The sequence below is a fragment of the Balaenoptera ricei genome, chromosome 17 (genome assembly GCF_028023285.1).
Source record: "Balaenoptera ricei isolate mBalRic1 chromosome 17, mBalRic1.hap2, whole genome shotgun sequence".
Lineage (NCBI taxonomy): Eukaryota > Metazoa > Chordata > Mammalia > Artiodactyla > Balaenopteridae > Balaenoptera > Balaenoptera ricei.
In genome coordinates, this window is record NC_082655.1 from 3,078,008 (window position 1) to 3,094,880 (window position 16,873).

The window sequence follows — 16,873 nt, forward strand, 5'->3', positions numbered from 1 at the left end:
AGTGAAATGTCTCTCCGTGTCTATTGCCCATGTTCTGAACAGATTTTTTACTCTTTTACAGTTGAATTTTGAGAGTTCTTTCTATATTCTAGATACTAGTCCTTTGTCAGATATGCGGTATGCAAATATTTTCTCCTACTCTACAGCTTGTCTTTTTATGCTTTTAATGGAGGCTTTCACAGAGCAAAAGCTTTAATTTTGATGAAGTCCAGGGTATCCACTTTTATTTTTATGGATTGTCCCTTAGAACTGTTTGCCTAGTAGCCCTAGAGCCCAGAGATTTTCTCCTATTATTTTTAAAGTTTTATAGCTTTATGTTTACATTTAAATCCTTCATCCATTTTGAGTTACTTTTTCAGTGTCAGTGGCATCTTGGCTATTCTTTCCTTATCATACGGAGGAAGGAACACACCCTAGAGTAAACTATGTCTCCTGGACACACATTAGATGCCCCCTCCCCTGCACTTCCGTGTTCCAGTGGATGACAGCCTCTGTGCACAGTGGTGTCAACGCCTCCAGGGTGGTGCAAGGAGGTGGCCCTGGTTGCTTGCATATTCAGGATTCTCCACTTAGCCTCTGTTGGGTACACAAATGACAAAGTTATTTATGTATTCAAACTAAGTGGTTTGCATTTAATGTTGGGTTCAGTGTGAAGAAATTGCTTAGGAGTGTCGTTTGTTCCTGATATGAGAGAACGTATCAGGAACATATGGGCTTTTGTCAACTCACAACCATGCTCTTGAGTTTTTAATTCAGGAAAACAGCCAATATTTTTATTCAGAGAATCTTAGAAGCTTAGAGCTGGAAGGCATCATAGAAGAGCTCTACCACAGTGTTTCCCAAAGTGTGCTCCACGGAACCTGGAGGTACCCTGTGATAAAAGGGTTCTGTGGTCCAGTGGGCTGGGACACATCCAGTCTGTTCCCCTCCTTCCTCTTTGTAGAATCACAACTCTTTTTTTTTTTTTTTTTTTTTTAATTTTTTGGCTGCCCACGCAGGGATGGAACCTGTGCCCCCTGCAGTGGAAGCACGGAGTCCTAACCACTGGACCGCCAGGGAAGTCACTGGAATCATAACTGTTAATACTGTGTTAAAGGCTCTGAGAAGGTCTTCAGCCAAAAAATCTGTTTAGTGTTGTTTAACTCAATGCTTCCCAGCTTATTTGACCTCCTAACCCCTCGTTTATCACATGCAGAAGATGTTTTTGGAAACTGTTTTATTTCAGTGCCCACATTTTAGTCTTGAAGAGACAAAGGGCCCCCAACATTGAGTGCTGTGTGGGCCCGATGGCCACAGCAGCGAGCTGTGTGTTTTCCCGAGTGTCCTTTGCCTTTCCTGCAGGGTTACTGCTCTGGATCCGGTGTGCCTGACATGCAGACCTGTGGGGTCCCTGGCTGTGCTTACAGCCCTGCAGGCTTAGCAGAGCAGAGGGACCTGTATGGGATCCAAATACAGAGCAATGAATTGTATCCGAGAGAAGGACTGGGCCCCAGAAGCCCCAGGAGCCCACCCCATGTGGTCAGCACTCAAGTGTTGGATGAAGGCCTGGAGAAGCAGAGCAGTGAAGGGCTGGAGAAGGTTCTAGAGGCATTTCCCAGAGAACTGCGTGGACTGGATTGAGTGGGTTAAGTGAACTCACTCCCTGGGGAAGAGGCACACGGCAGAGGGGCCTGGGCTTTGCTTCCGTGGATGGCGAATCTTGGCAGTGCTTGGGACACTGGTGAAAGAGCGGGTTGGGAGGAGGGGAGAGGAGACGGACGTGGCCTGGAGCTCGTGGGGGACAAGGCGGGGCGCGCAGAAAGGGGGCGGGATTCCTCGACACTAGCGGTGGGGCATGACGCCTGGGAGACGCGGGCGAAGGAGGATCCCTGGTGAGGGAGGGCGGGGAGGCGGGGCTTAGGCCAGCGCTGTCTCTGCAGAGAAGCGACGCAAGGAAGCGTTGGGTAGACAGTATCTGGCCGGACTTGCAAAGGAGCCCTTGCAACAAAGTTACCCAACGCGAGCATCAAAGAAGCAGAAGGCGAGCTGAAGGGAGGCGGCAATTACAGCGCCTTCGGGGCGCTTTCTGAGGCTCGAGATTACAGGAGCACACAGCAGAGCCGTGAGGCCTCCGAGTGATTCAGTGATTTGGGGCGGAAGATAGTGCGGTGGCTGTGTGAGGGAGGGGACCAGGCGGACGCAGAGCAGCCCCCGGGCGTGGAGGGTCCTAAATATAAGAGGGATAACATTTATGATTATGATTTTTAAATGTCTTTATGGTGAAATATAGCAAAGGTACAGAAAAGTATATTTTTTAAAAATGTGCAGCTTAAGAGACTTGCAAAATGAACAGCTCTGTCATGGGCAGGAGGCTCGCGCCCCCGAAGCCCCAGGCCTCTCCGTGGTCACAGCACCCCTATACCCAGCAGTACCCACCCACCATTCTGACTCTTAGGTAGCCACCTTTTTTTCTCTTCAGCTTTTTACCACTAAATGATGCCTCCCTCAAAAATGCAGTTCAATTTCGCCTGTTTTAGAAATTTTATACATGGACTCATGCAGTATGACTTCTGGCTTCTTTCACTCAACCTTGCAGAGTTTCATCCACGTTGTTGTACTTTGATGAAGGGTGTTCATTTTCATCGCTAGATTCCACTTTATGAGTATATGTGGCTCTCACCGCCTATTCGAAGACTGATGGACATCTGGGTGGTACCCAGTCCCACCCTGGTGTGCCTTCTTACCCGGACTTCCTGGGTTCCTAAACACACATTACGGCTGAGTAGCTGCCTAGGGTCAAGTGCGGATTTGTGTTCCCACAGCATGAGTGTAAGGTGGAGAGGTGGTCCAGGCCTCGGTGAGGGTGGAGGTGGTGGGCAGAGGACTGGAGAGGGATGGATGGGCGTCTCTGAGGCTGATGCCATGAGACCGACTCCTGTTCGTATCAGTGACTTGGTGAAGACCGAAGGCCTTTTCAGCTTCTCCCTGGAGGACAGGCTGGTCCTCCTGCATTTATTTAAGAACGTCCTTGAGGACCTGCAGAGACGAGAAATAAACCTATTGGATGCTTGCAAGCAAGACCCCCGTTCGTCTTCCTACCATCCTAGGCCGGAGCAACACAGAGTTACTGGCACCCAGTGTGCAGATAATACCTGCTTATAGGATGAAGGAATGAGATGGCAAATATGTTTAAAAGACAATGGGCAATTTGGGATTGTATTTCACCTTCTGGTTGCTAATCGCCCACCAATGAGGGGAGAAAGGAGTTGGCCTCTGGCTGGCCTCCCTGGAAAAGGCTCCAGAAAACAGCTGGATCCCAGGGGACTTGATCCATGGAGGAGGATTTGGGCTGGAGGGAGACGTATCCGCACAAGTGGGGCAAATACCGAGAGGCACGGAGGAGCGTGAGGGGGTTGGATAAGGGCCCCACGTAAAGAAACTGGGGAGGCCCCGAGGGCTGGAATGGGGCGTGTTATTTTGATCTGATCACTGATAGCAGCTAAAATTGACCAAAAACTAAAGTTCTTTAGATGGATTATCTGGGTTCTCGGCCGGGAGGTGGCGGTGTGGTAGTGAGCGAGGACCGGGGCGCGTTCAAGTTCAAGCTCCGGGGCGGGAGGAACCTTCGCGACATTCCTGTTTCGTTAATAACTTAAAAAAGCCTGGCGGAGATGCCGGGGCGCCAGGACGCGACACCACCACGTCAACACGGTGCCCAAGTTCACCCGGTCCGGCGGGGGCTAAGGGTGGGGAAGGGTCCGGCCCGCGAGCAGCCAGAACGGGCTCCCCGCGCGCGCCGCCGGCGGCGGGGAAACAAGGGGTGTGTTTTCTTTTCTTTCTTCCCGGCCTCCGGTGGCAGCGCCGCGCGGCCCGCTCCGCCCAGTCGGAGGAGACGTCGTTCTTCTGAGTGGCTGCGAGGGCCGCCCCCCAGGCCCCCGCGGCCCCGCGCCCGCGCCCCGGATCCCCTGCCCGCCCCCCCCCGCCGCCGCCGCCGCCGCCGCCGCCGCCGCCGCCGCCGCCGCCGCCGCCGCCGCGCGGACCCGCCCCGCCTCCCCTCCCCCGGCCCCTCCCTCCTCCCCCGCCCTCCTCCCGGCCGCCCTCCCCCTCCCCCGCCCGCTCTCCCTCGCCCCTCCCCCGCCCGCCCGCCCGCCAGCCCGCCCGCCGCCTCCGCCCGCCGCCCCGGCCGCGTCGGGTAAACCTGTTTGGCGGCCGCGCCGGGGCGGATCGTGCGGCCGGCGGCTCCCTCGCGGCTCGCGGCGTCGGGGCCCGTGGCGCGCGCGCGGCCGCCCCTCGGCCCCGGAGCCCCTCGGCGGCACCACCATGTACTCGGGAGCCGGCCCCGGTGAGTCCTCGCGCTCGGGGCGCCGGCCCGGCCGCTCGCGCGCTCCTCCCCGCGGCGCCGGCGGCGGTTGGCGGGCTGGGCGCGAGCGCGGCGCGGCGCGGGCAGCGGGCGGGCGCCGGGGGACCGGGGCTGGCGGGCCGGGAGGCCGGGGGTCGGGGCCGCCGGCCGTTTCCTCGGCCCCGCGGCGGACACGCAGCCCTGGCCTCCTCGGGCCCGAGTCGTCGGGGCGCCCCGCGCGGCCTGGGCCCTCCCTGCGCCGCGTTCCCGCCGCGGTCCGGAGGGCTGGGACCGGGCCGGAGCCGGGACTGGGCCGGGCGGCCCGCGTGTAGGCCCGAGGCCCGGGCGCCCGCCTGGCCCGGCCTCCTGCGCCAGGCGCCTGGGCCCTTGCGCCGCGCGGGGCCGGCGGGGCTGGCGGGGCCGAGGCCCGGGCCGGGCTCTAAGCGCCCGAGGGCGTTGAGGCCCGGGCCGGGGGCGCCGAGCTCGGGGCGCGGGCGGCACGGGGAGGAGCGCGGCTGCTCTGCGCAGACCGAGCCGCGGCGAGCCTGGAGCGCTCTCAGTTTCGTTTTTCTTTTTGCCAGTACTTCTGCGGCCCCTTCTCTGAAGGAAAGTCTGGAAATGCCGAATTTTGGCCAGTTCGTGCTGGTAGTTAGGGCCGTAGACTGAGAGGGATAGGAAGCGGCACCCTAAAACACTAAAACTGCGTGCGTCTCATTTTCATTCCAGACACGCCGGCTCCTTATTCAAGTACTAATTTGCCTTTTGCAATTTACTAGAGGAAGGTAAGGAGATGTGCTGATTTCCTTAGCCTCCCTTCTTACTAGTCAGCCTCTCTTTAGAAAAGTTCTAAAAAACTTAAAGCAGTAACACTTTTTTTTTTTTTTTTTTTTTTTTTGATGCAGAGTAGAAGGGCGATTAACTTGCTGGGCCAAGAAAATGGTTAAGTGTTGTTAAGCTTTCTCCCTTCTCCCGCCAGGCACGTGGCTCCTAAATTTCCCGCTGGCCCTGCCACTTGGACAGGGCATATCCCGTCCCCTTTGTCCACCAGGCTCCAGCGGGCTGCAGGCCCTGCCGGCTCGGCATAGTGCTGCCTTCTCCCAGGGGCCCTAGCCCGCCCCGGCCTCCTGCTGATGGGGCCCTGGCCCGACCTGTTCCGGCCTCTCCTGATGCATTTGGGTCCCTTGACGTTTCCCCCCACTGCTGTGTCTGTCCACAAACAGTTCTCTGCCTTGTGAATCCTTTTTTTTGATGTCCCTTAGTTAGAAAGGTTCTCCAAGGCTGAGCCTGACCAACTTTTAAATCCTTACGGGCCCTCAGCAGTTTGATAGAAGAATGATTTTAGGCGTAATGGTTTTAACCGTAATCTGGAAGGTGACTCAGCCCTGGCGGGGAAGGGCCGGGGGCTCTGTAGTCACGGTCCTGGGAGCAGACTTGGCTCCGTGAAGCCCCGGATGGGCAGCGCCCACCCGTGACATGGCAGGGTCGGCCCTCACCTCTGTGAGTGAGAATCTCCCCGCTGATCCCTGTAGAGGGGCCCAGCAAGTGTGAGCCACTACGCTCTACAATTTTTTCACATTTTCAGTTTAAAAGTTGAAGGCCCAGAAAAAGCGAAGAACCTTGAGGAAGGTCAAACCTTTGTGTTGTGTCTGACGTTAACTAATCCATTGGACAGCTTGCTAAGTTGGTGGTGGTCATTTTGAAGATGGACAACAGAGGCTCAGAGAGGTTAAGAGCCTTGCGAGGGTCATATGGCCAGCGAGCATTAGGATGGTCTGTCTGATCCCCGCTGACTCTCCATACATTCTCCTTAGAGAAGTGGCTTTCAGTCCTTTTGACCTTGACCCCCAGTAAGAAACACCTGTTACATGTAGACTGGACCCATGTCCTCGCGTGTTCGGGTGTGATTGAAACTCGAGCTTCAGGAAGCACCGCTAGCCCGTGCTGTGTGCTCTGCACTGGGATCTTTTCTGGTCTATTTGATTTTCAAAAAAGCTTTAGTTCTCCGGATCTCCAGGCTCATTTCAGGTCCTTAACGGCTCTTGGAAAAATCATGCTCTGATGTGGGCCTCTGCATTGTGGCCTGGTGGGGAGAGGGCCCCTTGTTCTTGGTTCACAGATAAACCTGCCCTGAAATCGGACAGCTTTGGTTGAAAAAATAAATGGGTCTGTAGGATAGTTCTTAGCCAATGGCAGGATGGGAATGAAACCAAATTTCAGGCTATGCAGGCGTGCTGTAATTATAAGGCTGTGGTGCTGTTTAATTTTATTCTACACACTAAGGCTTTTAATTTTTAAGAGGCATTTTTGGAATAGAGTCTCTTCAATGAAACTCTTTTTAATGTATTTCCTAACTTAGAATAATAAAAAGACATTTGATCTGGATTGTAGAAAAAATTACAGATAGTTTTGCTACTTCCCATTTTAATACAATTATTAAGTGACTTACTAAGTAAATTAATGTAAAAAGTAGAGTCCACAGTAAGCCTGCGTTATGCCCGTTACAAATGCTATTACATATGTGAATTGGTATCTGGACTCTAAAGTTAGGTATGTTACTATTTCTTTGTTTGTTTGTTTGTTTTTTAACTATTCCAAAGAGTTAGTGGTTTAGAATGCGGGGACTCCCCAGTGACCCTGAACCTTCATAGATGATCAAGCAGTTTTTTTTTTTTTTAACCACTTAAAGACCTTAAATGGAGTCTCAGTATTGCATGCTCCCGAGGGGATTGTTTCTGTCGGTTTCACTGTGCTCAGACTCCTGTGAGTTAATTCCTCACAGCTTTGCTACAAAGTAACTTCAGCGATAGCTAAGGATTATGACTCTGAGAATGACCAACTTTCACTGTGGTTTCTAGTGTCATTTAACTCCTGCTGCACCCCGCTTCTTCTCCCTCAGTTATCTCAGTGAAGATGTGACCGGTCTTCCAATAACAGTGCACTGTTGCCAAATAGCAGCCGGGCAAAGGGCCCTTTGCCCGGGTGAAGCTGCGTCAGGCTGGAGGGCGTGGCTGGGTAGTCTGCTGCCCTCTTGTTTTGTGAACACTCAGAATGTATCACTTGACTTTTAAAATAGTTTCTATTGTGAATTAATTTAAAGTACACATGAGTAGAGTGACTGGTATAATACGGCTTCCATTTATTTATCCATCACCAACTTCAACAACTATCAAGATTTTCCACATTTGCTTCAAATCTGCCCCTTTCTCCTTTTTCTTTGAGGAAATATTCTTGAGTGAGTTCCAGATCTGTCGTTTCACCCTGAATACTTAAGTACCATGTCTGAAGGATGGGGACATTTAAAACTCAATGCTATTGTCACACTTAACAGTCCATAATCAATTTTTCTCATTATCGCAGAAGTGTGTTTACTTCCCGGTTGTTTTGAATCCTGAATTTTATTAAAAGTTCACATGTGAATTCGGTTTTATGCCTTTGAGGCTCTTTAATCTCGACTCTACAGCTAGCCCACCCGCCCCCCCCCACCCGCTGACTTGTGAAGACCATGAGATCCTTAAGATCTCTTCTTCGGAGGATGTATATCTTTCCCCCCAGTTTTCTTTAATTGTTCAGGGTCCCTGTGTTTCTTTGGGGAAGGCTGATGAGACCCAGTTGCTCGTAAGTTTAATTCAGACGCACTTAATCTTCAGCGATGTTTTGGGACAGGCCACTTTGCACCTTTAATTTTCAGTGCAGTGGAATCCACTCTTTATGTGGGGCTCTGTCAGCAGAAGGACCACGGTGTGATGCGGAAAACGTGCCTGGGGAAAACGTGCCTGGGGCTCGTGCCTCTCGTGCAGCTTCTCTCCTCGTCCGACTCGGTGGACCCCTCCTTCCCCAGTGTGTGGTCGGGAGACGGCTCTCAGCGCCCTTCTGTCCTGTTTGCTCCCGGTCATTTCTCTCGACTTTGCGGCCTCACCCCCAGCTTAGCCGCCTCTGCTGCCAGCGCCCTTGCCTCCCGGGGGGCTGGGGTTTGGTGCTGGGGTTACAGGCCTGTCCTTTTTCACTCTAGGCAGTGAAGAGGTCATTAAGTATTTACTATTCTAATTTTTTGTCTGCATTTTTTTCCCTCAAAATTTAAAACCCTGAAACCTCCTCACGCTTTGTGCCCGGGCAGCTGTGCCCTCCTAATTTATCTTTGGACAGAGCTGTACCCTTGGCGACGCCACAGTTTATCCTCTAAACTGGGAACTTGTGCAAGTGAAACAGGGCACTCTTAATGACTTCCCTGGGACGACAGGTGTGCACGGATGGCGGCAAATCAGGGTGGACGTCTCCCCAAGTCTTAGCCTCGCACACAGGCTCAGAAACAAAGGGCTTCAGCATCGCTGACTCGTCTGACTCGCCAGTGCTTGCCACTTACTAAAGTCCTCACACAACCTGAAGGTCACAGGCGCGGTCTTAGAGGGCTGCTGCTTTGTGCCGCAGGGGTGCGCTGCGTCCCCCTCCTGTGGAACTGCAGGTGGGGGAGACGGCCCAGCCCTGCCTGCTGAGAACTTGAAACCCCACTTTCCTCGCCTTCCTCTCACTCTCCTCAAGGTCATGGCTGGAGCAGTGGGCAGGCAGGGGCTGCCCTGGTCGTGGGCTCCAGCCCTGTCCCCGTCCTGGGCCTCAGGTTCCTCGTCTGGGCCCGGCCGCCTTAGGTGTCCGCGTCTTCATCCCGTGGTGCATTTGTTCCTCTGTGGACCTCTGATGTGACTGGAGCTGAGGAAGGAGGTAGTGGGCCCGGGGGACAGAGGGTGTGAACGCCCAGCGGCCGGTGGGCAGGTGGTAGGGGAGGCGGCACGTCCCACCAGGAAAGGCGCCATCTGCTTTGGTGGCGTGTGGAGTGTCATGTGATCGCACGGGTCCTAGGAAGGTAATTCCAGCAGCCCTGCAGGTGGAAGAGGCGGCCTTGGCAGAGCAGCATGGGGGCAGGTGTGACGGAAGAGGTGGGCAGTCAGGGCCTAAGACAGTGGACCCCGTCTGGGTGGGATGGCCGTGGGTAGCGGGGTGGGTGCCCTGTGGGTATAAGCAGCCAGCGGCCGGCACTCTGGCCCTGGCCTAGCTTTGCATCTCGTCGTCTGCACTTAACAGGTAGACGCCACTTGGCAGCGGCATCCGCTAGTGTCTGGGCTCCAAACCACGCCTCACCAGCTCCGTGACTTTGGCGGTTGTGTATCTTTTCTAAGCCTCGGCTTTCGCACTTCGAAAATGGGGGGGACAGCACCAGCCTCAGGGTTGCTGTGCGCATGAGATGAGATGTGCTGGACCTTCGTCTCCGGCGAGGGTGGGTGCGAGTCTGCACAGTGGTCTGGTCCTGCCTCCTCATGGGGGGAATCAGGGGCCCGCCCAGAGCAAGAGCCCGTGAGGGGGGAGTGGGGAGCTGGCCGCATCCTCGCCTTCCTGACCCCGCTTGTTGAATGTTTGAACAAGAAGGTGCCGTCGCGTCTGGCTTTGTGACCGGCAGAAGGGCCAGCGGGCTCCGGGGAGGGGACTCGTGCGTGGCACGTGGACACGTGGAGTTTGAGGTTCTGGAAGGCTGAGGCGGGCGCTGGAGGTGGAGGACCGGGGCTTGGGCTCGAGGGGACATGGCTTCACGGGCCCGCCCACAGCCGGTGCTCAGTGGGTGGGAACTGGGGCCCTGGGAGAATGCAGCCTGGCGCCCACCCCCGCAGCTGGTCGCAGAATCACCTGAAGGCTTTTCCCCATCTCTGCCCCTGAAGACCCAGGAAATTACATTTTGCAAATGTCCCAGGTGCTTGCTTTTTAGGAGGAGCTTGAGACCCATTGGTGTTGGGAGAGAGGGCGGGGAGAGGAAGCCAAAACGAGCCTCGTGCAGCCCCAGGGGGCAGCTCATGCCGGAAACACACCTTGGAGGGCAGCCCCCGAGAGAGGGGGGTCGCCGGTGGAGGGGAGGGGTTCTAGGTGGGAGTGTGGGTGTTCTGAAGAGGCTCTTGCGATGCACCGTAAGGAGTTAACTGTAGTTTACCTGCGGTTCCCTTCCTGAGAAAGCTTGAAGGTCTGGTTGAATGACGACCACTCCTTTTCAGTGGCTGTAGTTACGGTTCCAGGTTGCTTTGAATGCAACTTGTCTACAACTTCACTTAGAACTGGGTCAGAAGGAGACTTCTAAAGGTTATTACTGGGGACTTCAGTGAATTCTCAGTGAAAAGTGTTCTGTGTCCATCTGTAAGAACCCATAGCAACCAACAAACAGAACTGGAGCCTGGCTGAAACCAGCCAGCTCAGGAATCTGGGTGGCTGCTGACCTCAGTCTGCCTCGTTGCAGCTGAAGCCCATCTTGACTCTCCCTCCTGCCTCCCGGGCAGTCACTCAAGGGGGCACTGTTTTTGTGGTTTTCCACGTTATTTCTGGGTGTCTCAGCTCTGAGCTGTAGTACTTAGAGAGTTGCACATAAAAGGTCAAAATGCCGAGGTTCGTAGGTCTGAGTCATTTGAGATGTTTCATCAGCTTTGACTCCAAGTTAAATAACACAGCCATTGGGAGTAGCTTCTTACAACGCCACATTGATGCTGGTGGAGCAGCTTGAACCCGGCGGGCCCGTTCCCGCGGCCCAGGGGTAGGTGGGCGTGCTTTGTGCCGTTCGTTTGTGAGCCTGGAGGGTGGGAGGCCCCTGCGCTGGGGACTTGCTCACCAACCAGCTTCTCAGGCCCCTGCTTTAACCGAGCTCATGCAAGACGCGAACGTGGCCGGGTGTTTGGCGTGACTGGGGTCCTCTGTAGCTGGTGCTGCGTCTGAGTCTCAGAGACCGTGACCGAGGCTCCCGTCCCCGCGGCACTTGTGTTCTCAGAGTCCTTGCCGCTACTCTTGTGGAGCACGGTCCCATCCATGCGGCGGGCTAAGCAGAACGAGAGAAAACCGAGGACTTCTCCTGGCCTTACGGGTAGCAGGAGGTGGCATCATTTGTTTTTTGTAGGAACAAAGGAGCTAACAGAGAAGTACAAGTGAAAAGTGGAGAGAAGGCAAAGGAGATGCAGAGCGATAAAAAGGATAACTTTGGACAAAAACTGGGGTGTCAGAGAGTCTGGAGCTCCCGGGAGCTAGGTGTCGCCGTGACTCGCCGGCAGACCTCCTCTCGCTGTGATGCAAGCCCAGAGCGCGGGCTCCAGGTCAGGCCGACCTCGCTTGAATCCTGACTGTGTGGCTGGGCACTCGCTCGGCCTCTCCGAACCTCATACAGAGGATGAACACCTGACGGTGGAGGCGCTCTGATCAGGTGACAGAGCGCGGGCAGGTTGCTGTCGCTTCCCTCGTGCGTGGCCCCAGGAAGTGCCTGCGAGTTGCTGTGTCCCTCCCTCGGTCACTTTATCCTGCTGTTTACTCCGCACACAGTGGCTTCTCTCCGTCAGACGCGTGCTCCTCTCCTTGACCCTCCTGGCTGACCTCTGGGTCTTCACTTTGTAAGCCGTGAGGCATACGGAAACATTTCACAGACCACATCCCTGATAAATACCATCTACCAGGTGCTGTGTATCCACAGCTGCCTTGTACGGCTCAGTACCAGGGAAGTGAAAGGTTGGCCTTGATGCTCGGAGCGCACGTTCCTGGCAGAGTCGTTCAGAACAGACCCAGCTGTGCTGTGCAGTGGGGACCCGCCTGGCGTGACCACGTGGTGGCAGTGGTGCCGGGGAGCACCAGATTCTGTCTCCAGGTGATTAGCCGGCACAGCTGGGTGAACCAGGAGACAGTTTTCTACCTGTGATTCCACGTGGTGACTGGGGGCGGGGGACATCGCTGGGGACCTTTTGTTCCCGCTGTGTGCTGCTGTTTTAACAAGTGTGCGGTTTGTTCAGTGTGAACACACGTGCCTCACTACAAGAACATCATGTTAGACTTGGAGGGCGTCTCAGCGCCAAGACTGGTAATCACAACTTCACCTTGATCTGGAGGCATGGAAAGCCTTCGGGGGTGAACAGTCGGAGCACATGTGAGGGGAGATGGAGAACCGAAGCAAGTCGTGTGCAAGTAACGTGCTTGTGAAGTGTGCCTGGGGCACCTGTGATGGAGAAGCCAGGTGAGCAGGATCGGGGCCCTGCTGCGTGGTGGTCAGTGCAGGTGCATTGAGAAGGCACCTTGGAGCCGCTTGGGCCGGAAGAAGGGGAGGGAGGGAGGTCATGCTGAGCTTGGAGCCTTTGGCGGGACTTTGGGCCCAGGAGGGACTGGGCAGAGGAGGGCATCAGCCGGCAGGGTTTTTACAGTGATCTCCGTGGACGTGTGGAGGCGGGGAGCCGGCCTGGAGGAGGTTAGCATGGAGGGCTGAGCCGGGGGCAGCTGGAGAGCACGAGCGGAGGGAAGAGCCTGTGTCCCGCCCCCGCCAGTCGCCACCGGCAGCCTTGTTTCTTCAGGAGCCCCAGTCGCAGGCCTGCCCCTTGCACTTGTCTTTTTTTATGTTTGGCCGCACTGAGCAGCATGAGGGATCTTTTTCCCCTACTAGGGATCGGACCTGCACCCCCTGCAGTGGAAGCTCGGAGTCTTAACTGCTGGACCGCCAGGAAAGTCCCTGCAGCTTGTCTTTTTTTTTTTTTTTTTTTTTTTTTTAATATTGATTTACTTATTTTGGCTGCGCCAGGTCTTAGTCGAGGCACATGGGATCTTCGGCACGCGGGATCTTTAGTTGTGGCATGCGAACTCTTAGTTGCGGCGTTCATGAGGGATCTAGTTCCCCGACCAGGGATCGAACCTGGGCCCCCTGCATTGGGAGCTTGGGGTCTTACCCACTGGACCACCAGGGAAGTCCCCCCTGCTCCTTGTCTTGATGCAGACCCCAGTCATCTCATTTAATTTACAGTATGTCTGAGGGTATCCCTGGGAGATAAGGATGTCTGTCTTTTCCTCCCCCTCCCCCCTCACATAACCCCTAGTTACCAGTGTCCTGGACCACACAGTTAGTCCAGATCTGCTCCGTTTCTCACATGTCATGGATTGTTAACAGCTGATTGAATCGGGATCCAGGTAAGGCCCACACTGTGATTGGCTGATGTGAGTCTTCAATATAGTCTTAAAATAAGAGCTTTATTGAGATGTAACTCACGTACCGCACAATTCACCATTTAAAGTGTAAAACTCCGCGCGCTTTAGTACCTTCACAGACTTGTGCAACCATCCCCACAACCTAATTTTGGACATTTTTGTCCCCTCCCCGCAAAGAAAGGCTGTACCCCTTAGCTGTGACTCCTTATTCCTGCCCACCCACCAGACCTAAACAACCACTCTTTTTTTTTTTTTTTTAGCATCTTTATTGGAGTATAATTGCTTTACAATGTTGTGTTAGTTTCTGCTTTATAACAAAGTGAATCAGCTATACACATACATATATCCCCATATCCCCTCCCTGTTGCGTGTCCCTCCCACCCTCCCTATCCCACCCCTCTAGGTGGTCACAGAGCACCGAGCTGGTCTCCCCTAAACAACCACTCTCTTAATCTCTAGTTTTTGCCTTCTTCTTTCCAACTGCTTACTGTTGGTGGGTTGAAGAACCTGGCTTGTGTGTGCTGTCACGTTTCCCCACCAACTAGATTTCGCTGATTGCATCTTCTTGGTGTAATTCAGCGTGTCTGTCTGTCCTGTGTGGATTTCCTGCAAATCAGTGGTCAGACCTAAAGGCTCGATCTGATGCAGGTTCTACTTTTTTGGGTTTTGTTGCTTTTTTTTTTGGTGTGAATACTAGTTGCTGTTGATCGTTAATCATTAGGTTCCATTAATTCAATTCATTAGGGTTTGTACAACGCCGATGCTCTGTATCCACAACAAAAACTTCCCCTGGGCAGCTGTTTGGGTTTGGATCTGTCTTGAAGGCAGAGGAATGTAGGTGAACAGCATGAAGGCCCGACAACCTGTTGAGAAGAGAGGCTGGTCCAGGTAGGCGGGCACTGAGCGTGATGTCGGGGGGGGGGGGGGGGGGTTTGGAGGTGATGCTGTGGGTACCCGGGAAGTGAGCTGAGGGTGGGGCTTTTTTCTGTTCTGCAGGTAACGGGGACCCTCTGAGTATTTGGCAGGTGTGTGACAGGCTGGGGTGGTCTGGCCGGTGACAGGAGTCTTCACCTGTGTTTGGTGGGGGCGTGGTAAGGTTCCCTGTTGGTGGCAGGTCAGTGCTGAGGGGAGGAGAGTGGAGAGAGCAGGGAGGCCTGTGTCTGGGGCAGGAGGTGAAAACCACTCCTCCCAGTTGACCTGCTGGCGTCAGCGAGGCAGACCATGGGTAAGGAAGGAGCAGCAGGGGTAAGTTTTCTTTTATAGATATGCTAAATTTAAGGCGATCCTAAGAAATCCGGGAGAAGAAAATCCGTGGCATTCACTTTGCATCTTTATAGCACCCAGTGCATTTTGCCTGGTGGGGGCCTGTTTCCTTCATTCTGTTGTAAACTCCATTTGCTCGCCGCCCAGGACCATCTTGGTTATCTTTTGTCTTTCCAGTGTCTACCGTAGTGTTTTCTTTTTACTCAATAAATCCTTATTACGTTCAATTCTTTATCGTTTAAAAGCTAAATCAATTGAGTTGAAACTTGTGTACACGTCTGAAAAGCCCTGCCGCCAGCCCGGCGTGGCGCCTCTTCTCGCTTGGCCCTCCCTTACCCCTGGCGCCCTGTGGTTCTCTCCAGCTCTGCCTGGAGTCCAGGGTGCTGACTGTCGGGCATTGTGGAGGGAAGTGGACCAGGGGGCCACTCGCCAGCGGATCTACTTAGATAGGTAGTGGATGTCCGTGGGAAGGTAAACGCGTGACCTCTCAAGGGGCAGGCAGGGAAGTCTTCCGCAGCACCCTGCAACCTCTCCACCGCCCTCGGTGATTGAATTGGCCCTCGGTGCTGGTAGGTTCAGCGCGGGCCACCCTGAGCCGGGCTGCTGCTCTGGCCGTTAGAGGCCGACTGCCTCCCTCTTGGCTTCCTAAGATCTTGTCCAAAGCCGTGCCCTCAGGAGACAGGCCTGGAAGGAGGCACCCAGCTAGAAGCTGCACGGGCACGTGGAGGGAGGGAGCCTGAGAGAGCACCTGCGCCTGTTTGTAGCCAGTGTCTTCGCCTGTAAAGTGGGGATGAGTGCCTCCCTGCTTGTGAGGATAAAGCACATTAATGCGTGCAGGTGCCCAGGGCAGGGCTGGGCAGGTGTGGTGCTGGGATGGGACTCGGGACCGAGCTGAGAGTTGTGGTTTCACCAGGTGCTGGGGTCCTGTGATAAAGGGCTGGTGAGCCACCTTCTCTCAGTGATGGGATTCTAGGGGTGAGTTAAGGGGAAAATGCATGTCTTGGGTGAAAATTCTCTGAGAAATAAATGCTGTGGGCTTCCCTGGTGGTGCAGTGGCTAGACTCCACCTGCCGATGCAGGGGACACGGGTTCGATCCCTGGTCTGAGAGGATCCCACATGCCGCGGGGCAACTAAGCCCGTGCGCCACAACTACTGAGCCCTCATGCCACAACTACTGAAGCCCGCGCGCCTAGAGCCCGTGTTCCGCAACAAGAGAAGCCACCGCAATGAGAAGCCCGCGCACTGCAACGAAGAGTATCCCCCGCTGGCCGCAACTAGAGAAAGCCTGCACGCAGCAACAAAGATCCAAGGCAGCCAAAAATAAATAAATAAAATAAATGCATTTAAATAAATAAATAAATGCTGTGACGTAAATAGAAAAGATGGTGAGAAATTTGGTTATAAAACTGTAGGAACTCTGGGTGGCAATTTTTTTTTTCTTTTGTCTTTAGAAGAGAAACAAAGAACTAGGTTGACTTTTTGAGGGATTTGAATCTCATTCCACCAGGGAAGCATCTCACCTGAGATGGTGGACGTCCTGGGTGCCTGGAGCATCGTGTTGAGAAAGAGGCTGAGCCCCAGTCTGGGCTTATCGGAGGAGGAGGAGGGCGCCCAGATGGGTTTATCAGAGTCTGCCACGGGGGGCAGCGGGCGAGGGTGGTGCCCTCCTGGCTGGCCGGCGAGTCGCCATCCCAGCACGACGTACTTTAAGGATGAGACACACCCTGCTAAGCTATCCGATGGTACCTGGTGTCATTCCAACAAACGTTTATTTGAAGAGCGGTCTATATTTTATTTTTGCATGTTTTTATTGAGATAGGTGTTTTTAAGTCCGTGTCGTAGAATGAGGGTTGTTAAAGAATCTTGCAGAGTCACCTTTCAGGTTGGGCATGCTCAGGCTGCTGCTGTAAGGTGGGGTTTTATTCCCCTGGTCCAGGTCCCTGACCTCCTTTGAGGCAAACCTACAGCAGTTTCCCCTGCTTCTGTTACTTGTGTGGTCTATTCCAAGTGTGTCTGCACGTTAACAAAGGGAGAGAAAAAAGATCGGTGTTTCAGAGCGGCGGTGTTTTCAAAATGTCACAGCCTCTTTTTTTTTTTTTTTAATTGAGATGAAATTCACATAACAAACCATTTTAAAGTGAACAATTCAGTGGCATTTAGTACATTCAGTGTCAGGCGACCATCACCTCTGTCTGGTGCCAAGACATTTTCGCAAAAGAAAATCCTGTACCCATTAAGGAGTCACTCCCCATCCCCCACTCCCTCCGTCCCTGGCAGCCACCGGTCTGCATTCTGTCTGTGGATTTGCTTCATCTGGATAG

The 16,873-nt window shown here is 54.1% G+C and overlaps 2 protein-coding genes across 5 annotated transcripts in view; both read left to right on the forward strand.

Annotated features, from left to right (window-relative positions):
• The first annotated feature begins 4,156 nt into the window (after positions 1-4,156).
• Positions 4,157-16,873, forward strand: part of AGO2 (argonaute RISC catalytic component 2) — a 107,047-nt gene continuing 94,330 nt past the window's right edge. The window contains exons 1-2 of one of the 4 annotated variants that reach the window (XM_059901773.1): positions 4,246-4,321; positions 11,235-12,332. In XM_059901773.1, the coding sequence (XP_059757756.1) occupies positions 12,320-12,332 (13 nt within the window). In that variant the 5' untranslated portion in view covers positions 4,246-4,321; positions 11,235-12,319. Of the gene's footprint in view, positions 4,322-11,234; positions 12,333-16,873 lie in introns of all 4 variants that reach the window. The other 3 variants (XM_059901776.1, XM_059901775.1, XM_059901774.1) reach the window with 3 other exon arrangements.
• Positions 4,253-16,873, forward strand: part of TRAPPC9 (trafficking protein particle complex subunit 9) — a 670,396-nt gene continuing 657,775 nt past the window's right edge. Inside the window, exon 1 of the mRNA XM_059901771.1 lies at positions 4,253-4,321. The gene's annotated coding sequence lies outside the window, so the exon portion shown is untranslated. The remainder of the gene's footprint in view (positions 4,322-16,873) is intronic.